Raw genomic sequence first — 26,258 nt, forward strand, 5'->3', positions numbered from 1 at the left:
GCCAGGCACATGATTTAACAGCATCTGAGGGACTCTCTCATTTATTTGTTTGCTTTTCATTCTAATTGTTACATTAGACTTTGGTTCCGTAAGTATTTCTGCCTTGTGGAATACAGATGTAATTTTAGACTACTACGAGACAATACTAGGTAGAAGCCCCCTCAAAAATCAAGGGTACAAACCATGCTCTCACAGTATCACTGCAAAAAGTATTAAAATTCATTATTAATTTAGGCATCAAATTTGAGGTAGTAAGAAGGGCACGGTTTTAGGGAAGTGAGCACATTTTCTGAAAGCCAGGCTGCTTTTAGTTCAAAATAAGCTGCCCCAACTGCCATTTACTAAGAAAGATAGGGAAAACACAGACAGCAAACAAACCTATCTTCCACAAATGTGGAAAAAAAAATGGAATTAAGATGTTCTGATATTAATGGGAATTTACAGCACAGATGAAACGAGTTGGGTGTACAACAGGGTCATGGAAACCATTTCCTCATTGCTATTCATCAGCACACCGTGCCATGAACACACCTTTTCAATATAAGAATTATGGGTGCACTGACTTGTAAGTGAAGATGCAAGTAGTGTGTCTTACCCATTGCTAACCACTATTCATGTTGTTATTTTTGAGAATGATACACAGAAGGAAGTTATGGCATTCATTATGAAGCCAAACAGCAAGAAGGTCGCCGAGTCTTTCCCTAGATTCCTAGGATGTTTGTAACTTCATTGTATCTAAGGGCACAGTTAAGAAAAAAATCTGTGTTCAAAACCTTTTGCTCAACCGCTTGTAAATTAAAGATTTCTGTAAATGGATGGGGGTTTTTTTGTGGTAATAAAGAAAGCAAAGTAGGTTACTTAAAAAAAAAAAAAAAGGCAAGAAAATCTGCACTTGGGGCCTGATTCAGCCAATGTTTAGCCCAGGAAAACTTGTGAATATTGCTACCAAGCTGCCTAGAGAACCCAATAGAAACTGCCCACCTAGGCTGGCAGGATCAGAGTGGTTTTGGTACAAACAGCTGTCAGAATATGGTTTCACATCAAATGAATCAGACACTTTTTAGCATGATACCACCACTTTCCCTACACCTTTGAGAGAAGAGGTTCTCTCCCACCCCGCACTGCAGAGCAGAAGGAAACAACTGTCTGTTGCTTAAAGCTCAAAACCACAAAAGCGAGTTTGGTTTTTTTGTAGAGTTAATGCAGAACCTCTGCGCGATAGCACACCCCCCTCCACTCCCCCCGTGGCTGCGCGGCCCTGCCGGGAACAGAGGGGACACACAGAGCCCTGACACCCAGCCCGTGTCCTGGGCACCAGGAACCTCACTAAAAGCAGCCGGTCAGGCTGAAAGTCAGCGCCTTGTCCTAAATTTCTCCGGGATAAGTCACATTTCCATCTGCACGTTCACAGGACCCGAGTACTACTTCCCTTTGTCTTTCTCCACCAAACCCCTGGACAACACCACGTCAGCCCGCACGCACAGCGCTCCATCGTCCTGCAGGTACCAGAGACTTTCTTGAACACCTCCCAGCACCCCTCACTGGTGTTTATAGTACCGCCCGAGTCTCTTTTTTCTTTCCAAGCGGATTTTAATATGTCCAGCGTGAGATTCCCATGGAGTTGTCTGTGTCCTAAGTGCTACATTACTGGCAGAACCTCTTCCATTTTATTAAACAGGTCCTAACTAAGGGAAAGACCCGGCCGGATTGAGGAAAGTGCTGCAGCTTTGATGTAGTGTCTGCATTAATTTCAGATCCAAAAGGAGGGCAATGGTGAGGGTGGGGGAGGACGCTCCCCACATGGTGTTCAGAAGGATTTGGTCTATTTACAAGCTTCTCCTCTGCAGATTGCCTCCCCTAATGATGTGCTGCTATGTGGTGTCCAAAAGTGCTTTCAGCGCGACAGATAGCTAAACTGGAAGGAATGATGAGTGCATTAGGCAGAGCTGCTAGAAATATCAATGCCTGTAAACATCTTAAAATACAAGCCAAAGAACTGGAAAGGTTAAGATACAGCTACAAGGGCTCCACTACAACAGGGAAATGCTTTGAAATACCTGTAATGTAACAGAAGACGACAACGCACACGATTTAAAAAACACTGCAAAAGAGGAATGGGGTAAGAAGATCAAATGTGAACTAAGTTTTTTGCCTTGATTACTGCACTTCTGAAAATGTTGTATTACTTGGCATGTTGAGGCCAAACACCCCATTTCTTTCCACAAGTTTACTCCTTACTTTCCAAAATTTATCTGACATTATTTATTCGCAGGGGAGGGAGGGGAAGGGAGAAAGTGGCAGTCCGATAGTCTCAGTCAAGCTCCTTTCAGACTCTCTTGAAGGAAGGGAGGGGAGACTCTCCAAGTTTGAAAAAAAAATACCAACTCAGTTGCAAGTGCACGGATAAATATAAATTTAGAAATGACCATTCAAGAAGGTGTTTTTACATCTGTGGAGAGGTCAGACTCCAGGCTCAGCCTTATTGCTCTCTGTAATCCAGATTCATCACCAGCTTCCTTTATTCGCCTATTCAAAGGCACTTAATTAGCTGAAGGGCTTGTTGCTTTGCCATCAAAAGCTCTCCAATCCCTCGAAGGCTTTGCTTCAGTATTGTGCTACCATTGCCCTTTGAAATCAAATCTATTTTTCTTCTCCACAGCATTAGTAAAAGAAAAAAATAAGTAATATTTTAAAAACTTATTCCAGAGAAAAAAAGAAAAGAGAAGGGAAAAGGGAGGAAAAGAAAAGAAGAGAAAGAGAAGAGAAGAGAAGAGAAGAGAAGAGAAGAGAAGAGAAGAGAAGAGAAGAGAAGAGAAGAGAAAAAACAAAAGAAGAAAAAAAAAGAAGAAAATGAGGGGGAAATACCAACGGAACTTCATTCAAAGTGGCTTTAAAGATAAGTTTGACACTTAAAGAAAAAGGGGGTGGGGGGGTGGGGGGTGCAACTGCAGATGAAATCTGGCCAGTACTTTTGGTCTTCTTAATAATACACGATACCATAGTTGTTTTATGTGTTAGGAAGACTCCTTGTGACATCTTGGAAATCCCAAATAAAACATGATTTTTCCCTGTACTTACGAGAGGACTGTATGTACTCGGATGCTGTGGGCTGTGTTCTCTGCTTTTCCAAACTCTTAATCAATCTGCATCAGAGCTTATAAATGAAGTGCTGCTGAATCAGAACAGTCTCACCTAACAGTCATGGTGCGCTGACTTTTCACCGGCAGAAATAACTTCACATAACATAGGACACCCAGGAATCAGTCTGTGGTATTAACATTTCTGTTTATATTAATAAAAGCTGGGTTTTGTATTCCATTATATTTATTTAACCTTTGACATCTAAGCTCTGGGTCAGTTTGCTCTTTATAACAGTGCATTTCTTCTTCAGTTTTGTTTCTATATTTAGAGAACTCATGCTCAGAAACAAGATTTTTTGTTTAATTTCCCCCCCCCTAGTATATTTAATCTAGCTCAGGGGTTTTGGTGTTTCTCTGCAACCTATAATTTACTCTGCCAACTCAGATACTGTATTGCTGCTTTCACCACAGTTAAAGAAACACTGTCAAGTCCTTTTCAAAGTTTTTTTTTAAGTCTTCAGCATGTTCTTCACTATCTCATATGCAGGCCACATGTAGTAAAATACAGCCTTTTCTACTGCAAATAATATTATTTTTCTCTTTGTCTCTTCTATTATTTTGCTTCTACCATCATTTTTGGCAATGTAGCTGAAACAAATATACCCTTCACTGACAATCCAGTATACAACTATCTGGGTGTCAGCAAGAACGCGGAGAGCTCTAAGAATAGCACATTTGGTTCCTACAGCGCAAGTGGAGCTCAGAAATGCACAGTGTGTCCCACCCAAACAATGGCTATTTATTAGCTACCTTCCCCCAACAAAACAACCTTTTAAGCTGTGTTTTGGTTTTCAACATTATACACACAGAGCAGTGGGCGATAGTGCCCTCCTGCCTGAGACTCTCAAATTTTAACTCGGACAAACTTGGGCTTGGAAAAGTAATGGCCACTCAAAGGGTTTCTTTTATTTCAGACTGACTTAAACTGCAAAGATCACAAGCTGATTTTCCTGCCTTCAGGGGAACCCTCCTTTCCGTTCGCAAAGACCTGTGTCTGTTCTTATACTGGCGGGAGTAAAAGAAGAGCTCTTCTGGAAGAGCATTGCTGAAGGCAGAATTGGGCCCAATATATCTGACATGCCAGAATAGGAGATCTGCAAGTACAAACTGTATTTAGACATGAAATCAGGGAGATGCCCAACTATTCGACCTGCCTGGGCAAATACAGCTTTTCATGCGCCCAGAAACAGCCAATAAAGTCAAGTGGCTAAGCTTAAGCCCAGAAAACAGCGTGTGATAGTTTTGGAGACTATCTTTGACTCTCTGGCATTTACTACCGTCTTTATATTGTGGATTTATGAGTCCAGACCTTTGAGTATAATTTCACTCAGCAAGCATCAGTCCTACATGAGTAAAATGAAAACCTGCACATATCCACAAAAGCAATGTTAGCACCACCAGGCTTTGCAATATCGCACAATGCAAACTGTCAGTGCCTCAATCAATATCCGTCAATGCTCAACAATAAAGACATAGTGCTTCAGATGGGAAAAGATTAGCCCTTATCAGATTTACCAGTTGTCCAGGCAATACAGGATCTGGGATGCAGACTGATTACACTTAAGAGATATACCATGAAGTACAAAAATGGTAGAGCTGTGAGGTGCCAGTAGTAACCCAGCTTTTGGAATGTGGAGTCTTTGCTTTAATACGCATTAAAACAACAGCAAAAAGCTCACTCTGGGTCTATGTCCCAGCCGCTGCTCTCTTCCCCATGTTGCTCTGCCTGCTACAAGGATCAAATTTCATGGTTTATTGTTCTCCCTCCAACTGGCCACCATCCACATTCTTCTTCTGTACAAAGCTGCACCTCTTGCTCAAAAGAAGAGAATACTATGCCTTCTTTTTATAAATTTTAGTCACATTTACAAACACACACACAGAATAAGGGGATGACTTTTAAACACTAAACAACATTCCAGGGAATGCTGTTATTTTTCTTGGAGCAAATTTCTGTGAATGAGGCTAAACCCAGCAACTTTTCACCAGGTTACTAATTTTTGAAGATGCAGAAGTTGTCTCCCCTGTCTTCTGAATCTTTAACATTTTGCCTTTTAATGAAACAACTGCTCTATGCTTGAAAAGTCCTATTCATCACCTGCCTCAGGAGAGAATTAGCACCGAGATTCTGCAAAGCTCAAATTCCACTCCGGGTACGCTGCTGGAAATCAAAACCACAGTCACTGGAGCTACTTTGCTATAATGAAGTAAAATTGGTACACAGCAGGTCGGGTCCAAAATTTCAGTATCAATGTCCCAATGTACATAAGAAATCTATTGCAGACAAATAACAGGTCTACATGCTAGATTCAAAGAAATGTAGCAAGTATGCCAGAATTTTAAGGTTTCCTACCTAGAGTATTTTTTCCATGTCATTTTTCTTCTAATTCAGCACTCAGGATCCATTTTCTTCTATGAGATTTGCAGTAAAGTTATCAAAACCTAACAAAATGTTCCACTCCTGAACATCCACCGTTTTTCTTCGGCAGCTCAACAGACTGTAAAACTGAAGCACTGTCATCTGGTGTATAATTATTGTAATAAGTCTTACCTGTAAAACGAGGGAGGCACCATAAGCTTACCTAACTAGTCTGAAAATATAAAATGCTTATCACCTGTAATCATTGTCTTAACTGTCCTTGATCTTTACTGATAGCTGCCAAATTATAACTCTCCCTCTGACAGTGAGAATCAGCTAAAAATGCAGCACAGGCAGAGCACTAAGAAAGTTGCTGGAAGAGGGGCTATTCTGGCCAATTAAAGAGACTCACTGCAGGAATTTGTCTCTTTTTTTTTTTTTTTTGGCTAATCAATGATGTAGGGGGTTCAGAGGTGTAAGACAAAAATGCAAAGCAGGAAGAACTAGGGCACAGGAAACCTCAGGAATCCAACAGGGACGTGGCAATTCTACACACCCAGCGGTGGAGCCAGAAAAAAAAATATGCTCAAAGGTTATGGACATATGATCAAAAGCAATCATGTTACTGCAGTTAACAGCTTACTAGCCATCATCCGAGATGCAGCAGAACACTGTGAAAGTATTCTTCACCCACACTCCCTCCAGAGTAAAACATCTGATGGGCAGTAATTCATGAAGCTGCAGCAACTCACTCGCTTTCAACCGTACGTCCATCCATACCCTTAGATCCCAAGCCAGCAAGACCCTCCACTTTGTGTTTAACTTGGGTCCCACCGAACACAAACAGGGTCCTCACACGCTTAAAGCAACATGATTGCTTCAGGCCTTTGTTGAATTTGGGGCCTTATAATGATAACCCTTTAAAGTGATCTATATATGCTATACCGTTACATGTTGTATATTTGGATAAGCAACTTCAGTGAGTCACCAGTCCTTCCCAGCAGTCTGTTTTAAGCTGCTGTATCAAAGCAAGCGAGTACTGAGCATGCACAACTTGGAAAAGAGTGAGTTGATCCTGAAGTGGCACAGTGGAAAGGCACCTCGTTGATATACCACTAAGAAGCTGACATTTAGTAACTATCCCCTTACTTCTCATTGCTACCATAGGACAAGGTTACACCAAGTCACTTACATTGAAGAAATCCACCTCTATAAGAATCAGTCACTTAGCAGGGAAGAAGAGCAAAGAATCCCAGGCTCTGGAGTGTATTCCCCAGCTAAGCACCACACTCTCAAGTAGATCCTAGCAGAGCTTCAGAGATCAATCTCTGGTTTGCTGGGTGAGAAGTGTTTCATTCCTTCACGAGGAGTTTATGGAGTGCCTGTGTGTGCAGCTAAACAGCTTGAAGGATTCTGCTTCTTAAGTGTTGGTTCAGCCTAACAAGGTACTTGGCTTTGGTGGTGAGATTCAGTGTCTCCTACTATTCTTCCTAACAAAAAGATAGCTATTTATTCCTCACCCCCAGGCTGCTCTCAGACTGAGTCCCCAAGCCCTTTCTTGCTCTGAAGTCTCTGTTCACAGTAAATCTTATCTGGGGTAGCAGTGGATAGTGCTTCGCACCTCTCCTTGAGTCTTAGGGAGAAGGTTGCTGGAGAGTAATCAGGGCTGTGTCTCACTCCTGCCAGCTGCATTTTTGCACTTACCAGCTCAGTTGGTATCGCAGATCAACAAAGGGTGGGGAATGGCCCTCATCCAAAGCAGGGCATTGCTTCTGGCAAATGCTAGTAACAGGTATTTCAAGTCTGCCTCTTTGCTATTCGGGAGATGTACTGTTTGACCTGCTGTCCATGAAGGAGTCATATTTTAACTTCACTTCTCACTCCACCTGATCTTTCCTACCCTCAGAAGCATAACACAGAGATGAATTTGTTGGAGGGCACCAAGAAAAAAAAAGATATTCCCACTAAAAGGATGATGGGAAACATGTTACGGGAACATCTCTACAGCTTACACTGTAAGCTAAATACAAATTCCACCTATACACATAAAAATAATTTATTTTAGTGGTATGAAATGTGTTTTGCCTAATAGCTAGGCTGGGCTAGAAGAGACAATGCATGGTGCAATTACAGTACATTTCAATTGAAGAACTGCATTTGGCTCTGGGGCCCCCAACATAAGAAGGACGTGGACCTGTTGGAGTGAGTCCAGAGGAGGGCCACGCAGATGATCACAGGGCTGGAGCACCTCTCCTAAGAAGACAGGCTGAGAGAGTTGGGGTTGTTCAGCCTGGAGAAGAGAAGGCTCTGGGGAGACCTTACAGCAGCCTTCCAGTACCTAAAGGGGGCCTATGAGAAAGCTGGAGAGGGACTTGTTACAAGGGCATGTAGTGATAGGACAAGGGGTAATGGCTTTAAACTGAAAGAGGGTAGATTTAGACTGGATGTAAGGAAGAAGTTCTTCACTGTGAGGGAGGTGAAGCACTGGAATAGGTTGCCCAGAGAAGCTGTGGATGCCCCATCCCTGGGAGTGTTCAAGGCCAGGTTGGATGGGGCTTTGAGCAACCTGGTCTGGTGGAAGGTGTCCCTGCCCACGGCAGGGGGGTTAAGAACTAGATGATCTTTAAGGTCCTTTCCAACCCAAACCATTCTATGATTCCATGATTCTATAAAATAAATGAAGTTACTCTGATAACACCAGAATGTTGTTATTGCCTTGTCCACGCACACACTGTGCACATCGCAGAAGTTCAGGAACATCACATTTGAAACACAAAAAAAAGTAAAAATAAGAAAACAAACTACTCAATATTTTCACATCAGCCCTGTAAGACAGAAGAGACGTTCTCACCTGTCTGCTTTGAGATGGCAGTGTGGCAGGCTGCATGTGTCTCTGCATCCGATGTGGCTGTATCAGCTGTCGAAACTGCTGCTGGAGGAACTGGCTATTGTTCGCCTGCTGGGACTGCTGCGTGGCTGGAGACTGCTGCTGCTGCTGCTGCTGCTGCTGCTGGAGATAGTGAATGAGAGACTGCTGCCCTTGTCCTGCTGTCAGAGGTGACATCTTTTGAGTAGCTGACTCTGAGGCAAAGTGAGACAGTGGTTTGGTGTTATTGAAAGAAAACTGGTCTTGGCTAACAGGGCTCTCATTCACCAGACCTGGCTGTAAGCTACCGGATGGCTGTTGCATAATTATATTCATATTTTTGGACTGGTTTGTAGTCATTGATTTAAAAAGCGAGCTCTGCATACTTGTGGGGTTGCTGGTGGGAGTGATGTTAGAGATTAATGTACCTTGAGGACTGAAGGGCTGCTGATGCAGAGCTGGGCTTGACAGCTTTTCTGGCCTGTATGGTGGAGAAGGTCCAGTATTTGTGGAGGCCATGCTGGCAACCAAGTTGTTCTGCGGACTTTTAATGTTGTTGGCTGGTAAGCTGGCTGCTGTCAGGGTGGGCAGCATGGAGCTCTGCGGGCTGAAGGGCTGCTGGTTCAGAGCCGGACTGGAGAGCTTCTCTGACCCGTAAGGAGGAGAGGGGCCGTTGGATGGGGTGCTGCTGGAAGTCATGCTTGAAAGCAGAGTGTTTTGAGGACTCTGAATGTTGTTTCCCGGTAAATTATTAGCAGGCATGCCAGACACCATAACATTTTGAGGACTGAAAGGTTGATGGTGTGGGGATGATCCTGCCCTGTACGGAGGAGAGAGACCAGGAGGAGACATAGTTGGCCAGCTGGGAGCCTGGACTTGTTGCTTAGTATTAGAGACCTGCTTGCTAGCTGCCAGCTGCTTTAGCTGCTGAGCGTGCCAGTTGGAGCCAGGTATGTTGGGTAAGGGTACTGGAAGCATAGGTGGTGGCTGGTTCTTGCTCTGAGCTGCTGTAGAGATGGGTGATGCAGCAGGTTTGTTTGAGGGAGGAACTTGGAAGTTAGCTCCAGCAGACGATGGTCTCATCTGAGGAGATCCTCCACTGGTTGGATTGCAGCCCGGAGAAAAATCTTTGTTAGCAACATGGTTCTCCAAGTGGGAAGTCTGTGGGGACGACTTTGGAGTGGTACTTATGCTTGGTTGAGAATGACTCAGCCCAAGTGGCTCTTCAGCCTTGCTGCACAAAATCTTCTCCAGATCCAGGTCATTGGGAGAAGGATCAGGCATTTTCGTCAGCTCTTCCAACAGATCTTGCAGCTCTTGGTCCACAGACTGTAAGCTGTTTCCTTTCTCGTCGTAGTGGACAATGGTATTGTTTTGCCCTCCTATCGACCCCTTCTGATTTATTTCCGTGTTGGGTGGCACTGAAAACGGGGAACCAATGCCACCGCCATTCATGTGATTGCTTTCAAGGAGCACTGAATGACCTGCGACTCCCAGGGAAGAAGCACTGTGACTGGTGGAGAACGGAGAACTTTGCATTTCTGGACATGCCACACTAGGATTGGCACCTTGGCCCATGGCAAGGTTTACGTCATCAAGACAAAGTCTTTTACTGTCACTTGGGAAAATGACATCAGGCACGCCACTGGAGGCAGGAGAGCTATCATCTTCCAGTTTTCTTTTAATGGATCCCTGTAACTGTGAAAATAAAAAAGGAAGAAGAAAGGATCCGTTATTGACCTTATTCCAACATGCTCTGAACCTCCGTACTGTAACACTGGGTTGGAGATAAAGAAAATTAAATCATACAATTAAAAAACCAATCGTGAGACAAATTCAATCAGGATTTAAGTGGGTGCAACTTCACTGAAATCAAAAGACTTACAGTCAGAAAAAGGCTAAATCTCACATGTTGGCCTTAAAACAGATGTTAAAGCTATAAAATACTGTCATGTGAACTGTAATAGAAGTTTTTTAAATAGTTTCTGGTACCATTTCAATTAAGACATTATACTCCCTGCATAACAAACATGCCAACAGTTTTATGGTAACATTTTTTAGGTCTAAATGGCAGATCTGAATGAAACCCTGGACTGAGTTTAGTGACCTTCTGCCAGTGACTCGGATTAAACTCAGACCTGAGACAACGAAATTGTTTTACATTCCTTATAGGCAGAACATCTGAAATAACTGGCATACTTTCTAAACAAACCAAAACAAAACAAATTCTCAACTATCTATCTAAACAGACTTTCAAGCTTCCTAATCACAGATGTTTTAGATTTCAGAAACAGTAAATAACAGCTAAACCTCTTAATTCTTGCTCATGCTTCTACGTCTAAGGCAGTATGAGTTTTGTTCTTTTGAAGGATTGCAACTCATTCATAAAAACGGAAGTGTTTTCAAAATACAATTATATAAATATCTTGATCTACAAGAAATGGTAGAGTTGTATATCCACAAATCTTAAGGAAAAAACCCTGCCTTCTACATACAAAGCAAGTGAAACTGAAAACAATGCTTCTAATACTAATTCAGCGCAATAGGGCAATCTCTTCCAAATATAATAATCTGTGGCTTTCAATTTTAACAAGCATGACCTGTATGTCATAGGCTAATCAGACATTAACATTGCTGCTTCAAGTTAAGGGAAATAAGCGTTATGTCCATGTTTATCAATAGAAGGAGGTAACATTTTTAAAAGTATCTAATCAGCAATGAGAAAACCATAGAAAGTCACTGTTCCTCTAGGCCGGCTCACAGCACAGCCTCTCCCAGCTCTGGCCTACAATTGCAAGTGCTGCCAGTCATCTGGTACCATGAAAAAAATTCTCATCTAATAACAGCTCATATCACCAGGAAAGCCCCACTACCTAAACCCAGTGTAACCAGACCCACTCAAGGGCTGTGGTGGGTATGAGTAACTTCTAAATTTTACACTTGATTATTGAGCACATCACAGTTTTGCCCAAGAGTCACTACGCAACAGCCAGCAACTTTGGTGCTCTCAGACAACGGTGCCACAGGACCATCACCGTAGGTTGTGCGGAGGCTGCAGGGCACAAGGTGGGCACGCCTCGTGCGGCTCCTTCTGCAACGTGCACGTGAAGGTCACTGTGCAAACGGCCAATGTCCACCCCTAAATTCAGGCTGTCTTCAGGCAATGGCCCACAAATGCGCATTGTCCTGACGTGGGAACGTGGGAGAGCTGCCTGGGGGCTCACTCAGCTGGACCCACACGAGTGCTCTCTCATCACTTATTTCCAAATTGGCGGGCAGAGAGAAGATTGCAGGTTTGCGCCTACAGTTGCTTAGGCTATAGATGCAGTTTAGGATTAGTATTGCATATTGCCATGCTAGCATCCAGCTTACACAGACATTTGGAGGAGAGTGAGAGGATACAAGTTAATTGTACACGATCATCACGGCAGATGGAAAAGCAGGTCTGCATACTATGGAGAGCTGCTGATCAGGTTTTAGGAGGAGCTCCCCTACTCTCCATCAACAGACACAGCAGTCTGGAATGACATTGTGGTGAAGAGACGTTTTTACACAGATTTTTTCCGCTTACTAGAGCAATCAGCGCTTCTCTCCTCTTTCCTCCAGTTGCATTGCTTTAACATGGGTTGCACTCAAAAACCACTGGTAAGTGAGAACTGACGCTGAACGGGGAGAGCTGCTTTCAGCGCACCATTCACTGGTTACCTGACAGCCCTCTCTGGTCAGCAGTGCTCCGCGTGGTTTGAGTCGTTGCTCTGCGAGAGACTGCCTTTACATCACAGCCAGAGACAGCTGAAGCATCAGCAATTTGATTATTCCTCTGGGCTGATGAGGCCAAAATTTGCTTAGCTTTAGGAAATGGAACAAGGCCTAAATCTTCTCCCAAGTGTTGGTCTAATGATGGATGAAATTGTTTTCCTTCATTTTCTTTGCTAAAACTAAGCCAGAGTTGCATGTTTCAACAGATGTTGCCCTGTGTAGGCTGAAACATGTTGGTAGAGCATAACTACATACATTTAAACCTAGACATGTATAGAGAATCTTTACAGGGGCTTCACACATCCAAAATAAACACAGTGTGTTCCCAAGTTGCACCCTGGGAACCTTCAGGCGGGAAGTGGTGGGGGATCTCCCACACTTGGCCAGCTGACATGCTGGCATGCGTGTCCTTGCCAGTGCTTCTTTTGCCATAGGACATTCCTATGCTCTGAGTTACTGGGGAAAAATTTGGGCTTTCTAAACCCTCTGAAAAATAGTTTTTTAACTGTTGCACTGGGGAGTAAATGTGATGGGAAAACAAAACTCCATTTCCCCAAGACTATTACTAGATATAAACAGATAAAATAAGGCCGTAGCTTTCAGATGGCACAGGCATTCCAAAACTGGGACAGGATTTTTAAATAGGATGCTGTTGCTTAGCCCTCGTGAGAAGCCTGGCTGCAAGAGAGGCAGTGAAATTAGCTGGGTGTCATGTTCTTTGAAAAAGCAAGACGCCTGCTTCCCAGGTGAATATTTGCACAAGGACCATAAAACCCAGAAGACCAATTTCCCCCAGTGCAGGCAGGTATAACTCCACACAATTTAGTAGCATTGCTTTTGCTGAAGATAAGTTTGACTACAGTCCCAAATTTGAGAGAGAAAGATACCATCCTTTAGGCAACTAAACAAATCATAGAATAATTTTGGTTAGAAGGGACGCCTGGGTATCATCAGCCCTCTGCTTCAAGCACATCACAAATGAAAAAAATAGATGACGGTATTTCACTGGGCACTCAAGTATGAAGTATCAGCTACATACAGAAATCCTTTCTTGGGCTGGACAGGCTAGCTGAGAGGTTTGTTTCAGTATTCCCCCCTGAAACACAGGTGGTTGTAATTCCCGTACAGCACGGAGTATGTGCTGGTGCTGTCTGTGAGGAGCCGGCATTCTTCTCCCCAGCTCCCAGCGACTGCTCTCCATGAACGTGCCACTGTCGCAGCCCTGACCAGTGCAGGGGACAGTAATGCAGTTTCATATTACGAGGACACTGGCTGGTTTGGACATGCTAACAACAACAGTGGCAGGAGCTCATCCCCAAGGCACCACAACTTTTAGGACCAGGAGCTCCTGACCTAACTAATTCAAGAAGCTGCTCGTTGCAGATCATTCATCTAGTACTCTCAGACATCTCAAGACCATCTCTTTAAAGCATATCTATCCTTTTCTAGACTCTTCCCTTACTAAAAACATTTTTACTGCCTATTTCCTTCATCTGCCCCTGGATTCCCCAGGACAGAGCTGATTTATTCCAACTTTTTCTCCTTTTCTTCAAGACGGCTTACGCTATTTGACAAAATCAACAGAAAAGAGCACCAAAATATGCTCCGCCCTTTTCTCTGCTGATTAGTATATTGGGCAGATCTGTTTTAAACTGAATACCTGAGAAGCGAATAGAAATATTTTAGAAACACGTAACACACACACACACACACACACTTAAGCTGGCTGGCGGCTGTCTATGGCTAAGTATGGGAAAGCTTCAGTCATATGTGCAAGCAAGGACGAAGCAGACAAGCAACAAAGGGGCTCTTGCGACCTTGTCAAAATTCATTAAAATGCATTAGCATGCACAGGCTAACTTCTGTTTGGGAATACCTGGGAAACAAAGGCAGGCCCTCCGATTTGGGGAATATCCAATTATGAGTTCTGCATTATCTCAGGTTTGCTTTTAGAAGTGAGAATGCCATGACCCCAGCACTACTATCCTCTCAAAAGCAACAGGCTGTCTTTCTGGGAAAGACCCAAGTTACAAACGAGTATCGCTGCTAGCTTGCAATGGCAGTATAACAAGAATAAATAATAACTGTTTACCCTGCTCCGTCCAAGGAAGCTGTACAGCTGCAGTTACAAACACTAATTTGTCACACGCTACCTCTTTGCACAGAACCGATTCCCTACGTGTGGGCAGAGCACTCCGCAGGCTTCTCTTGTGCAAGTAAGAAAAGGCGGACACGGCAAGCGAAACTAGTCCTCAGCTGCACCCTCTCCTAGACGGAGCTCTCTGAAGTTGCCCGCTTGGGTGACTTTTGGCGTCAGGCTCTTTCCAAACTCAGGAGGCGGTGCTGGCCTTGAGTAACTTACTATTTCCCAACGAAGGGAGAAAGGAAGGCTGAAGTGGCAAAAACTGAAGCAGAGAGATCAAATTGTTAATAAATATACACTGTGGTGGTTCCACTGGATTTTAATAACCAACTAAATGGGCACCTCTGAACTGGCTCCCTGCCTCGGTGTCACTCAGCCTTCCTCCTTTCTTTAATACATCAGCTGTCCTCAGTTGCCACTCCGGCTCTCCACGTGAGCCAGGCTGCCCCATGGCACTGCTGCCAGCCCCTGTTAATTCTCCACCCGTCACTTGCTCCTTCGCCTGCACGGTCAGTATCTGGGAAGAAAGAGCTACCGTGGCCCGCTCGGGAGAGAGCCTCGTTTCTCCAGCCTCGCAACGATCCCCCCTTCCGCCAGAAATAAGCCAAATTTAACCAGAGATTCCTATTTAGATCAACGTAATGCAGAAACGAGAGAGAGGAAAAACGTTAGGCGAGGTATTTCTGTGCCTCTTCCTGGCTTCTGCAGCCTGTCAGAGATTCAAGCCTTGATTTACAGCAACCGCAGGGTGCTGATTATTGATCTGCAACACCCCACCCCACTCACTGCCATTGAGAGATCCAACCTACAGCAGCGATTCCCACACCTACGCGGCTTCTGCAAGAGAGAACCGAGCCCGATAGGACGCTGCCATTTTGAACCGATCTCTGTAGAGTCTGCCGTGTTCTCCTTCAGCGGCTAGTCCACCTCCCCCTGTCTCCAGCGTGCATCATCATCGCTGGAGACAAGATCTCTTGATTTAATGGCATGAAATCTACGGATCCATGCCCGGGATATCCAGAATGGGAGTCAGATAACCTTCTCTCGCTGGGAATCTCAAGACATTTGTAACTCTTGGAAAATCCCAGGTGTTGGCTTTTCTGTTTGCTTGATTGAAGAAAAGAGAGAAATGATGGTAAAAGGAGAGGGGGCAGGTGGGGAAAATTTCAGTCTCACTACAGATACTGGAATTTGCTAGTGCTGTGGCACTGCTTCGCACAAAGCCTTTCAGAGCAAGGCACCAGTGCCCCAGAAACCTGGGGAATCCAGGTCACCAACAGGCTGCTAGGATCTGGCATATCTGAATTATTTTGACAGAGCGAGCATGTTTAATTTTTGGTGGAAGGCCTGAGCAACACACCAGCCTGAAATGAGTAGAAGTCTTTTTTCCAGTATTTTGTCAAGGTATATTGCAAACTCTTTTTTTCCCCTCTGTAAAGTACAGAACCTGAGTCTAAGTTTTGCTCAACTGAGCTGACCAGAGAATCTATCACTCTCTGTCTCTTTCAAACACTAGACACTGCCAAAACTGGAAGTATGTATTTGCCAGAGGCAAACTGTTTGCAGCATTCAGCGATCAAGCCTTCAGTCTCTGTGGCTTCAACAAGCTTCAGCGAGAGCTATCTGCCCATCAGCCCAAAATGTTTCTATCTGTTCTGACAAAAACAGTCATGTAATGAGAAAATGAAACTGGCAATTTTCCATATAAAACAAGAAAACTTCACAATTTTTTCTCTTGTGCCTTAAATACACAATTTGGAAAGGTTTGTGCTCTCTATCGCTCATTTACCCACACTCTAGACAGATTTTTTTTGTCCTACTAATCTCTGAGGACAGTTCATGAAAAAGAGGTGAGAATTTAACTGTGTGTTTCAAGGCTGGAAAGGGGACTTGATATATTACCTCTTAAATGGCAGCACTTACTTGCAGCCCTGCTTGAACTATCAGACGTGCTGCTTTTGGTAGCAGGCTGGCTTGCACATGAGCAACAAAACCCAAATGCTCATGGGCAAAGATCCCACTTAACTACAGCAGAACCTGGCACTGCATTAAGTGCATTTAGCACATCTGCAAGTTTCCATTCGTGCATGCTGGCTGCAGTCTGGTAACAGAAACTCACATTACATATCTGAATCCAAGAAAAAATGCCTCCTGCTGACCAGTGAGTAGCCAAAGCAGTCCATCAGGCTACAAGGAGAACTCAAGGAGGCTTGAGCAATTAAAACTACCATTCACTTTCTCCATACTAAGATTAAACATAAGCTAAAATCACATTCTTCCTACTGCTTTAGGCTGTTTGACCCTTCTGATTTCAAGCAATTTCAGCATGGATGGAAGTAGAGTTGTCATTTCACATTTCAGGAGAGAGATCACATTGCGATTCCAAGCTACCAAAGACATGTTTCACTCTGCTTAAAAATAGCAATACCCCAACTCCTCAGCTAAAGAGTACCAGAGTAAAGTCTGCTTTGGGGTCTGTTGGGTATTTGTAGGCTGGAAAGGTGGCAGATCCATTTGTAATGAGGTGTGGTAGTGGAGAAAGGATTATGAATAGAGAAAATTTACAGGGTGGATTTCCTTCTATTCATCACGGTCATGGAAACACGCAACTGGAAGGGAGGATGTAGGAAGAGGAACCAGGGATCTAAGCAGTCATTTTAACCATGAAAGGACATTGGTTATTAGCTAGCTTGTATGCATTATGTGGATTATTTTTACCTGGAACTACAGCTCCTCCCAATTTATAGCTTACAGTGGCAATATGAAATCTGCCATCTTTAAAACAAGTATATTAACATAGATTGGAAGTTACTACTTAGGCTATGCACATTTAAAATGCCTCCTAAACACCACTGCTACATTTGTAGAATTTGATGTCCCGTCAGTACAACAAACATCAGTTGACTTGACAGGAGCGTGCTGTGATCCTTTGCCCCATTACTGTCACCACTCATTGTGATCTTCCTCAGTTACTCCCCCAGTAAATCAGGAACCTCAAGCTGTGTTAAAAGAGAAAGAAGAAAACAAGGCGTGTGCTTTCCCTTAATAAAGATGACAACGCTCCCCGTTGTGAGTGCAAAAATATAGGAACTACCCAGGCAGTTGCTCCCATGCCTGTATACATCTCCTGGACCTGGGCTGACAGACACACCTCGTGTATGGCACCAGAGCCCACGGCAAGAGGTTCTGCTTGCTTGCACTGTCGCTCCAGAGCTACGATCAATTCCCCTTCCCTGTTACATTGCTGCAGTACAACAGGTCTCTTGTGTGACTGTTGAATATATATGAACTTTTAAATGGTGACTGCCGACCTGGCACTTTCTTTCCTCTACGTGGCCTTCTTCCCCAAGTCACCGTGCAGCGTAGGAAGTAATCCTGGCTGCAAATACTCAGAACTGCACTGTTTAGCTGGTAAGCACAAAAATCCAAAACATCATGACTATACAAAACCGGAAAGATGTGATGTTACAATAAGCTTAAACCACAAAAACTAACAGGAAATTGAACCTGGACTACCAAGAGCCTAAGGTATTAGGGTTTTTTTCTAAATCTTAACCAAAAATTAAAGGGAAGGAAATACTACAAATATTATTTTCTCATACCGATTTGTGTGCATGCGGTTATGCTCATAATGACAGAAATACATGTGATCTGTATCCTGCTTTAAACTGGAACATCTTACAGGCTGCACAGCAGCAAGTTTGTGAACAAGGTTTTTCTAATTACCCTTGTGTAAAATTACAGGCAACATCACTAATGTCCACGTGAAGATATCAATGTAGGATCGGTTCCAAGGAGAGAAAAAACATAGCCAAGAATGTACCTATTTTGCCATCCCACACAAGCCAGCCGTATGCAAGAGACCAAGTAATATTCACTGTAAAGAAAAAAGGAAAAAAAACCCTACTTTTCAGGTCAGACAGAATTACCAATCTCATTTAGAAGGCACCAACAGAGATCTGCCCTATCAAAACAAATGTTCAGAGCCTTCCCATCTTGTCTTTCCTTAGCAATTCATCTGCTTTCGATATTACCGGCACTGTTAAAATGGAAATTTTTCCAGAAGAAAAATTGCTGTTGACAAATGGATCTGGAGGAACAGGACTACTGCTCACTCCTGTGTTGTACTGCTAGCAGGAGATCTCTGTACAGATGCCTCTTAATTAGTCATCTGAAGACTTACAGCAATCACGTCACGCATATTGTTTGGCTGTAACTTCCACATTCCATTTAATGACAAGTGTTATTAACTAGACAGCTGAAGACAGAACAAGTTCTCTGCCTCTCAGTTTTTAAGCTGTAGTACAAAAGCATTTCTTTCATATCTGGCCGTAAATCAAGATCAATCTTAGACTCAACGCCTTTCCATCAGTATTACCTCATCTTACCTCAGTTTTAATACCAGCAGTATTGTTTTATCTCTTTTTTTATAGTCCATTAATTTCAAAGTCCTATGGAACACTTCGCAGTAATTTTGTAGACTACATTAATTTCTCACGGCAATAGCTAGGCTGGAGAATTGCAGATCTTCTCCACTGAGCAAAAAGTGACGGTTTTGCTACTTGGGTGTACTGGGATTTGAAAGATACTTTTCTCTCTTCTTTTTCAGCCCCTAACACTGGCACAGTTATGCAATGACCACAAGTTAACAGGAGCTAAGTATAAAAACCAGGCTGTATACGTTCCTAAATTATGAGGTAGGTTTACCATTTACTAGATAAACAGATAAAACCCTGCCAGCCTGACACTTCTTTTCTGCTACATATTGCATTATTTTTTAAAATCCTGGAAGACTTACTCCTGCAGTTTTATCAAACTACAGGTTTCATTTTGTCAAAAGGTATGGTTGGGGAATTAACAGCCTGGAGGCAAAGCCTTCAATTAGGTCAAACCTGGGGCCAAAAAGCTCTCAAATTCTCAGATCAATAAGAAACAATGGGATTTGAGTCTGATAAAAAGGCATTTCTGTTTCAACAGCCGAAGTACTCACTCCCCCGAAGACTAATAGCTCCAGCCTCACCTGTGTGGCTGCACCCGAACGCTAACACTGTGCAGCCCTACGTCCGACTGCTGAGTGGCCTTCTGCTTACTTTCTGTACTGGAAAGCAATGCATTACTGCATCCAGAGCTCCTCTCTAGGCTTGGCAGGGGGCGAAACATTTAAAACAGCAGTTTGAAGTTTCTCCTAAGCGGTAGCAGAAACTGGAGCACAACTCTAAGAAGGATGCAACAAACGGGCAAGGAAAGGGAACATCCTGAACGGCTCCCCTCCTGCACATTCATCCAGGGCCTTTGTTAGCCTCCTGGATATTCCTCTGCCTTTCAAAAAATGAAACAATAAACAGGATATTGATTAATACAGAACCATAAAAACAAGCCTCACTTAGGGTAAAAAAATCATGACTCTAGTGAGTCTCTCACTGAATGTGGATGTAGAGAGAAGTCTTGATACAGCCAGAAGCAGAACAGTTTTGTAAAGCAGGAGTCTGGTAGTGAACATTTAATTTGTTTCTGACTACTCCATTTTATCCTACCACTTTCATCTTTACCTACGCAGCAACTCCACTATTCTCAGCATGCGTTAACTGGAATAGGAACACGGTTCATTGGCAACATGTTATTTGTAGGCTTCCTTCCGACTGGACCAGCGAGATGACCGGACCAGCGTGCAGCTCTGGCTCCTACAACACACACTCTATGCACAGTATCTGTTACTTACCCAGGGACCTTTAAAGGGATTCTGCAAAACGGTGATACTAAAAACCCCAAACCAAACACAGACCATCGCCCCACCCCTGTATAAAGCCGTTGAAATTCTGGCCTCAGTGAAATAAATATTTTGGGACACTGACTTCAGCAGGGATGGGATTTCACTCTTTGCTCTTTCATTATTATTCAGTTAAGGAGTGAATCAAAAATGCACAGGATTTGGAGAAATTCTCTCCAGCAGAAAACGCAATGCTTAAGTTACTTGGTTTTTAACCAGAGGACCTCTCGACTTGCTATAGATACCAGCTCCCCTCTGTCCTAGAAGCAATGTTAATCACACATTCATCACTGCAAATTGACAACATAAATGCTGACTTGTGCAAACAATGTTAGAGAAAATGGTGTTCTTGCTGCAGAAGTGAATTACACAGCCTTTCAAGCTTTCTACACTTCTCAGTTTTATGTAAACTCTAATTTCCAAGCCTTTGTTCTGCCTTTAAAGGTCACACAGTTGAAAGCTATGAAGCATAGCATGTGTTCCCACTGATATTAAAATACTGTTTACTAAATCATGCATATAAATATAAAGAAGAAACTGTTTGCAACCTACTGCGTTAATAAGAGATGATTTATCAGACAACACGGTTCCAAGTATCAACATGTGGAATGTAAAAATCTGATCTTAATCACGCAACGTGATTTTTTTTGGTTGTTTTTTGAAGTAAAGTCTCCACACACTGCCATGCAATCACACTAACTTCTGATGACACCATATTTGACTGATTAAACTCTTAATCTTGCCAATGCTTAACTTCAGGAATACAAGCGGTCTTTTTAGATTCGAGCATATGATTGCACATTTGCAAGATCAGGATTTCATTTGCATATTCAAATTGCAAAACTGCATCTTCCCTTTGTCTGTGTTAGGCCAACTATAGCGCTCCAAATGCTAAACAACCACCGTAGAGTTGGACAGTATTTTTAGCATCTCTATGGTGCACTTCTATCTTTAGCTGCTGTGTTCACAAACAATCCCACAGGACACTGCATAGCTAACATAGCTCGGGCTCTTCACCACATTCAACTTTTCTCCCAAAACACGGTGAAAGCAGATTATACAACAGGCCAGTGCAGGACCTGCCAAAGTTTCCTTAGAAGCATTGTCCTGAGACAGAACTATATCAAAGTACTAAACCACTAAAACATCAGAGCATTCTGCTCCGGAGTGGCGATGGAGGTTGCCGTGACTTCCTCCGGGGAAAATACAGCTCTGCACTCCGAGTTTGCACTGTGCAGATAAATCAAGGAGGACAGTGAAGGATTTCTGCACGTTGTTTCCTAGCAGGATGTGCCCATGGGTTCATGGCAAATTTCTGGTCAAAGCTTAACCCTGCAAGAGAAGTTAATAATTGAACTTGCCAAATCATCACAATTTCTAAATCCAACTGCGTCTTGTTTTTACAAAGAGGCATATTAAACCAGTGAGCCATTTTATTAGACTCATGCTCATGTAGCAAAAACATGTGTTAGCTCTTGAGTGCCAAGTATCATCCTGGAGGGTTACCAATCCCTGTTACGGATTTTGTAGCCAGACTGCAGTTATCTGTCATAACAGAGGAGGTAGTTTTGAATACATAGAATGAAGCATCCTGCTCGGTTCGGGAATACTTTATGTGGTCCTGGTCTCTTTGTAAAAATCTAGGAAGGAGATGTACTGCAGGGGGGGAAAAAGAGCTTGAAACTTACGGCTGACTGGAGTGGGACTATCTCATGGAAGCTACCTGGATGGCTGGGGCATGGCCCCAAGCTTGCTCCTTCATTCCCTAGAGGAACTTCTGAAAATGGCTGCAGCACCACTAGTTCCAACACACAGCTCTAGCAGCTGGGTCAAGTCTCAGTGCATAGGAAACATTTTTAGAGTCATCTGTGTGAGGTGTTTCAAAACTACAGGTTTACCACAAAGAGAGAAAAAACTCATCATGGGAATGGCAGTATTAATCAGACGATTGACCTCTGAAGCTTTGAATCTGAAGTGCTTTCCACACTGAGCTGGAGCTGCATATGGAGACAATAGCCTCCGATATCTTGATTTAGAGAGGAAGTACTGATGGAATCCCATATATCCTGTTAATGGTGAAGGGAAGGGAATTATGTAAAGGAACTATTTTTTTCATTAAGTGCCTTAGCTGAGGTTTGCAGATCAGCCTAGACACTTGGCTCCAATTTAATTTCAAGGGGACAAGATAACCTGAAAACCCTTAGAAAACCTTAGACCTTGTGACTGCTTCACACATGGGCTCCTCATTTCCCCATTTACACTTATCTTCTCTCCCATTACTGCATGCTATCAAACAGGCTGTTATTAAAATGCTTTAAATGATAATGGGACTTTCCAAACAAACTGTGTTCATTAGCTTCCCCTATCCTACCACAGGTATGGCTGTATGTCTGGGAGGTGTCAGAACTGGGGAAACAGCATCAGGGCTAGGAAGGTGTCCCTTGGCTCCGCAGCAGCACCAGACCAAGGCTGAGATGCACAGGAGGCAGTGGCCAGGCAGCAGCACGTACTGTGCACTTCATCTACAATACACAGCTGCAGTTTTTCTTCCTTTTTTTTTGGTCAGAGTTATTTTTTCCTTTTTTTCTATAGTACGTGTTCAATCAAGAATATCACAGTTATTCATTCAAACTGTTCACATTATATAACATAAGCATCAGGTTAGGGAGAAAAATTAAAAAAAAAACCGCAGGTACTTTGTTTTTTCTGAGTCCTTTCTTACAGGACTTAATTTTTAAATGAGTACAGGCTTCCCCTCTGTGGTGGGTTGACCCTGGCTGGACACCAGGTGCCCACCAAAGCTGCTCTATCACTCCCCTCCTCAGCTGGACAGGGGAGAGAAAATATAACAAAAGGCTTGTGGGTTGCGATAAGGACAGGGAGATCACTCAGCAATTACTGTGACAGGCAAAACCCAGACTCGATCTGGGGAAATTAGCTTAATTTATTACCAATCAAATCAGAGTAGGGTAATGAGAAATAAAAACTAAATCTTATAACACCTTCCCCCCACCCCTCCCATCCTCCTGGACTCAACTTCACTCCTGATTTTCTCTATGTCCTCCCCCGCCCAGCAGCGCAGGGGGACGGGGAATGGGGTTGGGGTCAGTTCATCACACGTTGTCTCTGCCGCTCCTTCCTCCTCAGGGGGAGGACTCCTCACTCGTCCCCTGCTCCAGCGTGAGGTCCCTCCCACGGGAGACAGTCCTCCACAAACTTCCCCAATGTGGGTCCTTCCCACGGGCTGCAGTCCTTCAGGCACAGACTGCTCCAGCGTGGGTCCCCCAGTGGGGTCACAAGTCCTGCCAGAAAACCTGCTCCAGCGTGGGCTCCTCTCTCCACGGGACCACAGGTCCTGCCAGGAGCCTGCTCCAGCACGGGCTTCCCACAGGGTCACAGCCTCCTTCGGGAACCCACCTGCTCCGGCGTGGGGTCCTCCCTGGGCTGCAGGTGGAGATCTGCTCCACTGTGGACCTCCCTGGGCTGCAGAGGGACAGCCTGCCTCACCATGGGCTTCCCCACGGGCTGCAGGGGAATCTCTGCTCCGGCGCCTGGAGCATCTCCTCCCCCTCCTTCTGCACTGACCTGGGGGTCTGCAGGGTTGTTTCTCTCACATCTTCTCACTCCTCTCTCTGGCTGCAGTTTCTGTGCTGCAGCAACTTTTTTTGTCCTTCTTAAATCTGTTAGCCCAGAGGCACTACCACTGTCGCTGATGGGCTTGGCCTTGGCCAGTGGTGGGTCCGTCTTGGAGCCGGCTGGCATTGGCTCTGTTGGACATGGGGGAAGCTTCCAGCAGCTTCTCACAGGAGCTACCCCTGCAGCGACCCCACTACTGAAACCTTGCCAGACAAACCCAATACACCCTCCACCCCAGATGCGAGACTGACATCCTGGGGTATGGTCCTCATCCTACTAAGGGCTCCTCAAGTGAAAACCGTGGGTTTCAAGACTTGGCCTTTACTAAGAAACAACGGTATTACAGGAAAACTCACTGCATACTTTCAAACATCAACAGTAAATTACTCTTCCATTTTCTAATACAGACACAATGTCTGGAGTTGAGCAAACACATTCTTGAAAGGTCAGAACACTTAAACTGTATGTACCTAGTTTAGGATGAAAAAGAACTGTTGTTGCCTTTTAGTTATGACATTTCAGTTTACCCACAAGAATTACACTACTTCCCCTAAAAGTTTTCAAGCCCAAGAACGTACTTTTCTCTCAGAGTTGGAAAGTGAAGGTAGAACTCTTTTTTTGTATTATCACAGCTGTCACTGAATCCAGTGATTTGCCAAGAATACAGCCATTTCTCCCCAAAGGGCTTCAGCCACCAGCAGACACACGCGTGGGGACGCCCTGTTTGCCTTCGAGAAGAAAGAGCTGGAGGAACCCGACCTGCCCAAATAGCAGCCGATGGCGAATTGCTGCCCAGGCAAGCCACGTGTGACCATTCGCACCAAACTTTGCAAACCTGAAAGAACTATGAAATCTCCTAAAATACAGAGCTGGAGGGCGGGTAGCTCTTCATTTTTTCTGAAAGAATGGGAGGAACTTCCTCTTTCAGTTACAGTTACACGGTCTAGTGAGGATATAACTGCTGTAACGATCAGGAAACAACTGTCATGTCCGGATGGCACTACGGAGCATTAGTGGGGAACTGCAAGGACCTTGCAAACTGGGAACAAAAGTTTGGATTTGCTGGAAGTGCCCTGATCTGTCACTAAACCCAGTGTTGTGTCCACCTTCAAGTTTCAGGGCGTTACGGGAACTGAAGGAGCACCAGTTTGACCCTAGCTCAAAGACGTGAAGTTCACTTCATTTCAACAGAGCTGCTTGAGATCGCTTCATCACTTTACACCGTATTCCTTTCCTGGGGCTCAGCCATCCCAAAGCCAAGGCTGCGCTGTGCTAGCTCGGGGACTAATTAGCGTGGGTGAGCACTGTGTTAATGCGACCCACCGCGCTGGGCCACACTGGGACCTCAGCAGGACATTGCATGCGCTGTGCCCAGGTAGTCTTAGCAATCTCAAGCTGAACTGCACCAAGAGAAAGTCCCCTTAGCTTATTCAGTGTCGGTGAACAGGGACATCTTAGACGTGGTAAGGTGACTGTCCTCTGTAAGAAATGACAGCCTCTCAGGTGGAAGTTGCTGGACTCCAGCTGAGAAGCGCTGACTGACTGCGAATGCAATGGAGATTGAAACAGGTCAGCCACTAAAAAGTGGTTAAGGGTAACCATTTTATTTCATATTGGCACAGAGGCTGTCGGGTCCTGCTTTGTAGAAGGGAATGCAGCTTCTTCAAATGGACTAACTTGAGCACTTCCAAGCGCTTATCGCAGCTGCAACCCCTCACCTCCGATCCTTACCGCTATGCAAACCTCCTGCCAGCTTAGCTTTGGTCCTTGACGGGATTTCCAGCATGCATCGTGAGCTTCAATACGCATTTCACAAGTCTCCCATTCCCAAGTTCCTAACAGAAAGCCAACTTCTCTTCTGAACCAAATTTTCAGTGGCGTCCCTCCTAGTGCCCACCAGCGCCACTGATAGCGCACCGCGGTGCCACGCATACCCAGCCCAGTACACCCCATCCTACCGCTGTGGTTGCTTTGGAGGAAGAGAGCTCCAGTTCTTCAAAACAAACCTATTTCCTATTGAAGTTGCTTGTGGGGACTGCGAAGAAACTGTACCTGGTTTCCTGCGCTTCAGTCACTAGATTTGCCAGATGTGATGTAGGAAATGGGCAGGAAACGTCAAGCTTACGTATCACAGCAATTCTTCCCCATCCCTCCATGCCACATCTGAGCAGCACAGCAAGACCTGACCTTGCACTTTTTAGTGCAGCCTTTCTTACACAAATGTTTGAGTCAGATCTGGAGCCAAAAACAAATAAAAAGACAAACACATTGCCTAATTTTATTTTTTTTTAATGAAAAAGGCTGACACACTGCTTCGTACCTATTTGTACTCAAATCTAAAACAAACTGCGCATTTTTAACTGCATGAATTTTGTAAGATCAGCAAAAATAAAAAAAAACCTCAGCCTATTTTTTCTTCCTTCTGGTACCAGTGTAAAGACTGTTAGAGAACTGATATTCCTGGAGCTCTGTACAGACGTGAGAGGTGCTGATGCACAAAAAAGATGGGCTATGATTAAGCACATGAGTTAGGAGGTTTCAGCTGTTATATTTCTCCCTCTCCCTTTTACAGTCATCTTAATTTTGCT

At 44.1% G+C, this 26,258-nt stretch overlaps 1 protein-coding gene and 1 long non-coding RNA gene across 2 annotated transcripts in view; one reads left to right on the forward strand and one right to left on the reverse strand.

The window, feature by feature from the left end:
- The window catches only part of MAMLD1 (mastermind like domain containing 1), an 85,357-nt gene that overhangs the window by 25,156 nt on the left and 33,943 nt on the right, over positions 1-26,258 (reverse strand). The window contains exon 2 of the mRNA XM_075053715.1: positions 8,351-10,063. Coding sequence (XP_074909816.1) covers positions 8,351-10,063 — 1,713 coding nt within the window. The remainder of the gene's footprint in view (positions 1-8,350; positions 10,064-26,258) is intronic.
- LOC142043045 (uncharacterized) lies at positions 1,898-2,830 on the forward strand. Its single transcript, XR_012653929.1, has 2 exons — positions 1,898-2,119; positions 2,707-2,830. It is a non-coding gene; the product is annotated as an uncharacterized LOC142043045 (long non-coding RNA).

Source organism: Buteo buteo, chromosome 22, assembly GCF_964188355.1.
Source record: "Buteo buteo chromosome 22, bButBut1.hap1.1, whole genome shotgun sequence".
NCBI classification, from domain to species: Eukaryota; Metazoa; Chordata; class Aves; order Accipitriformes; family Accipitridae; genus Buteo; species Buteo buteo.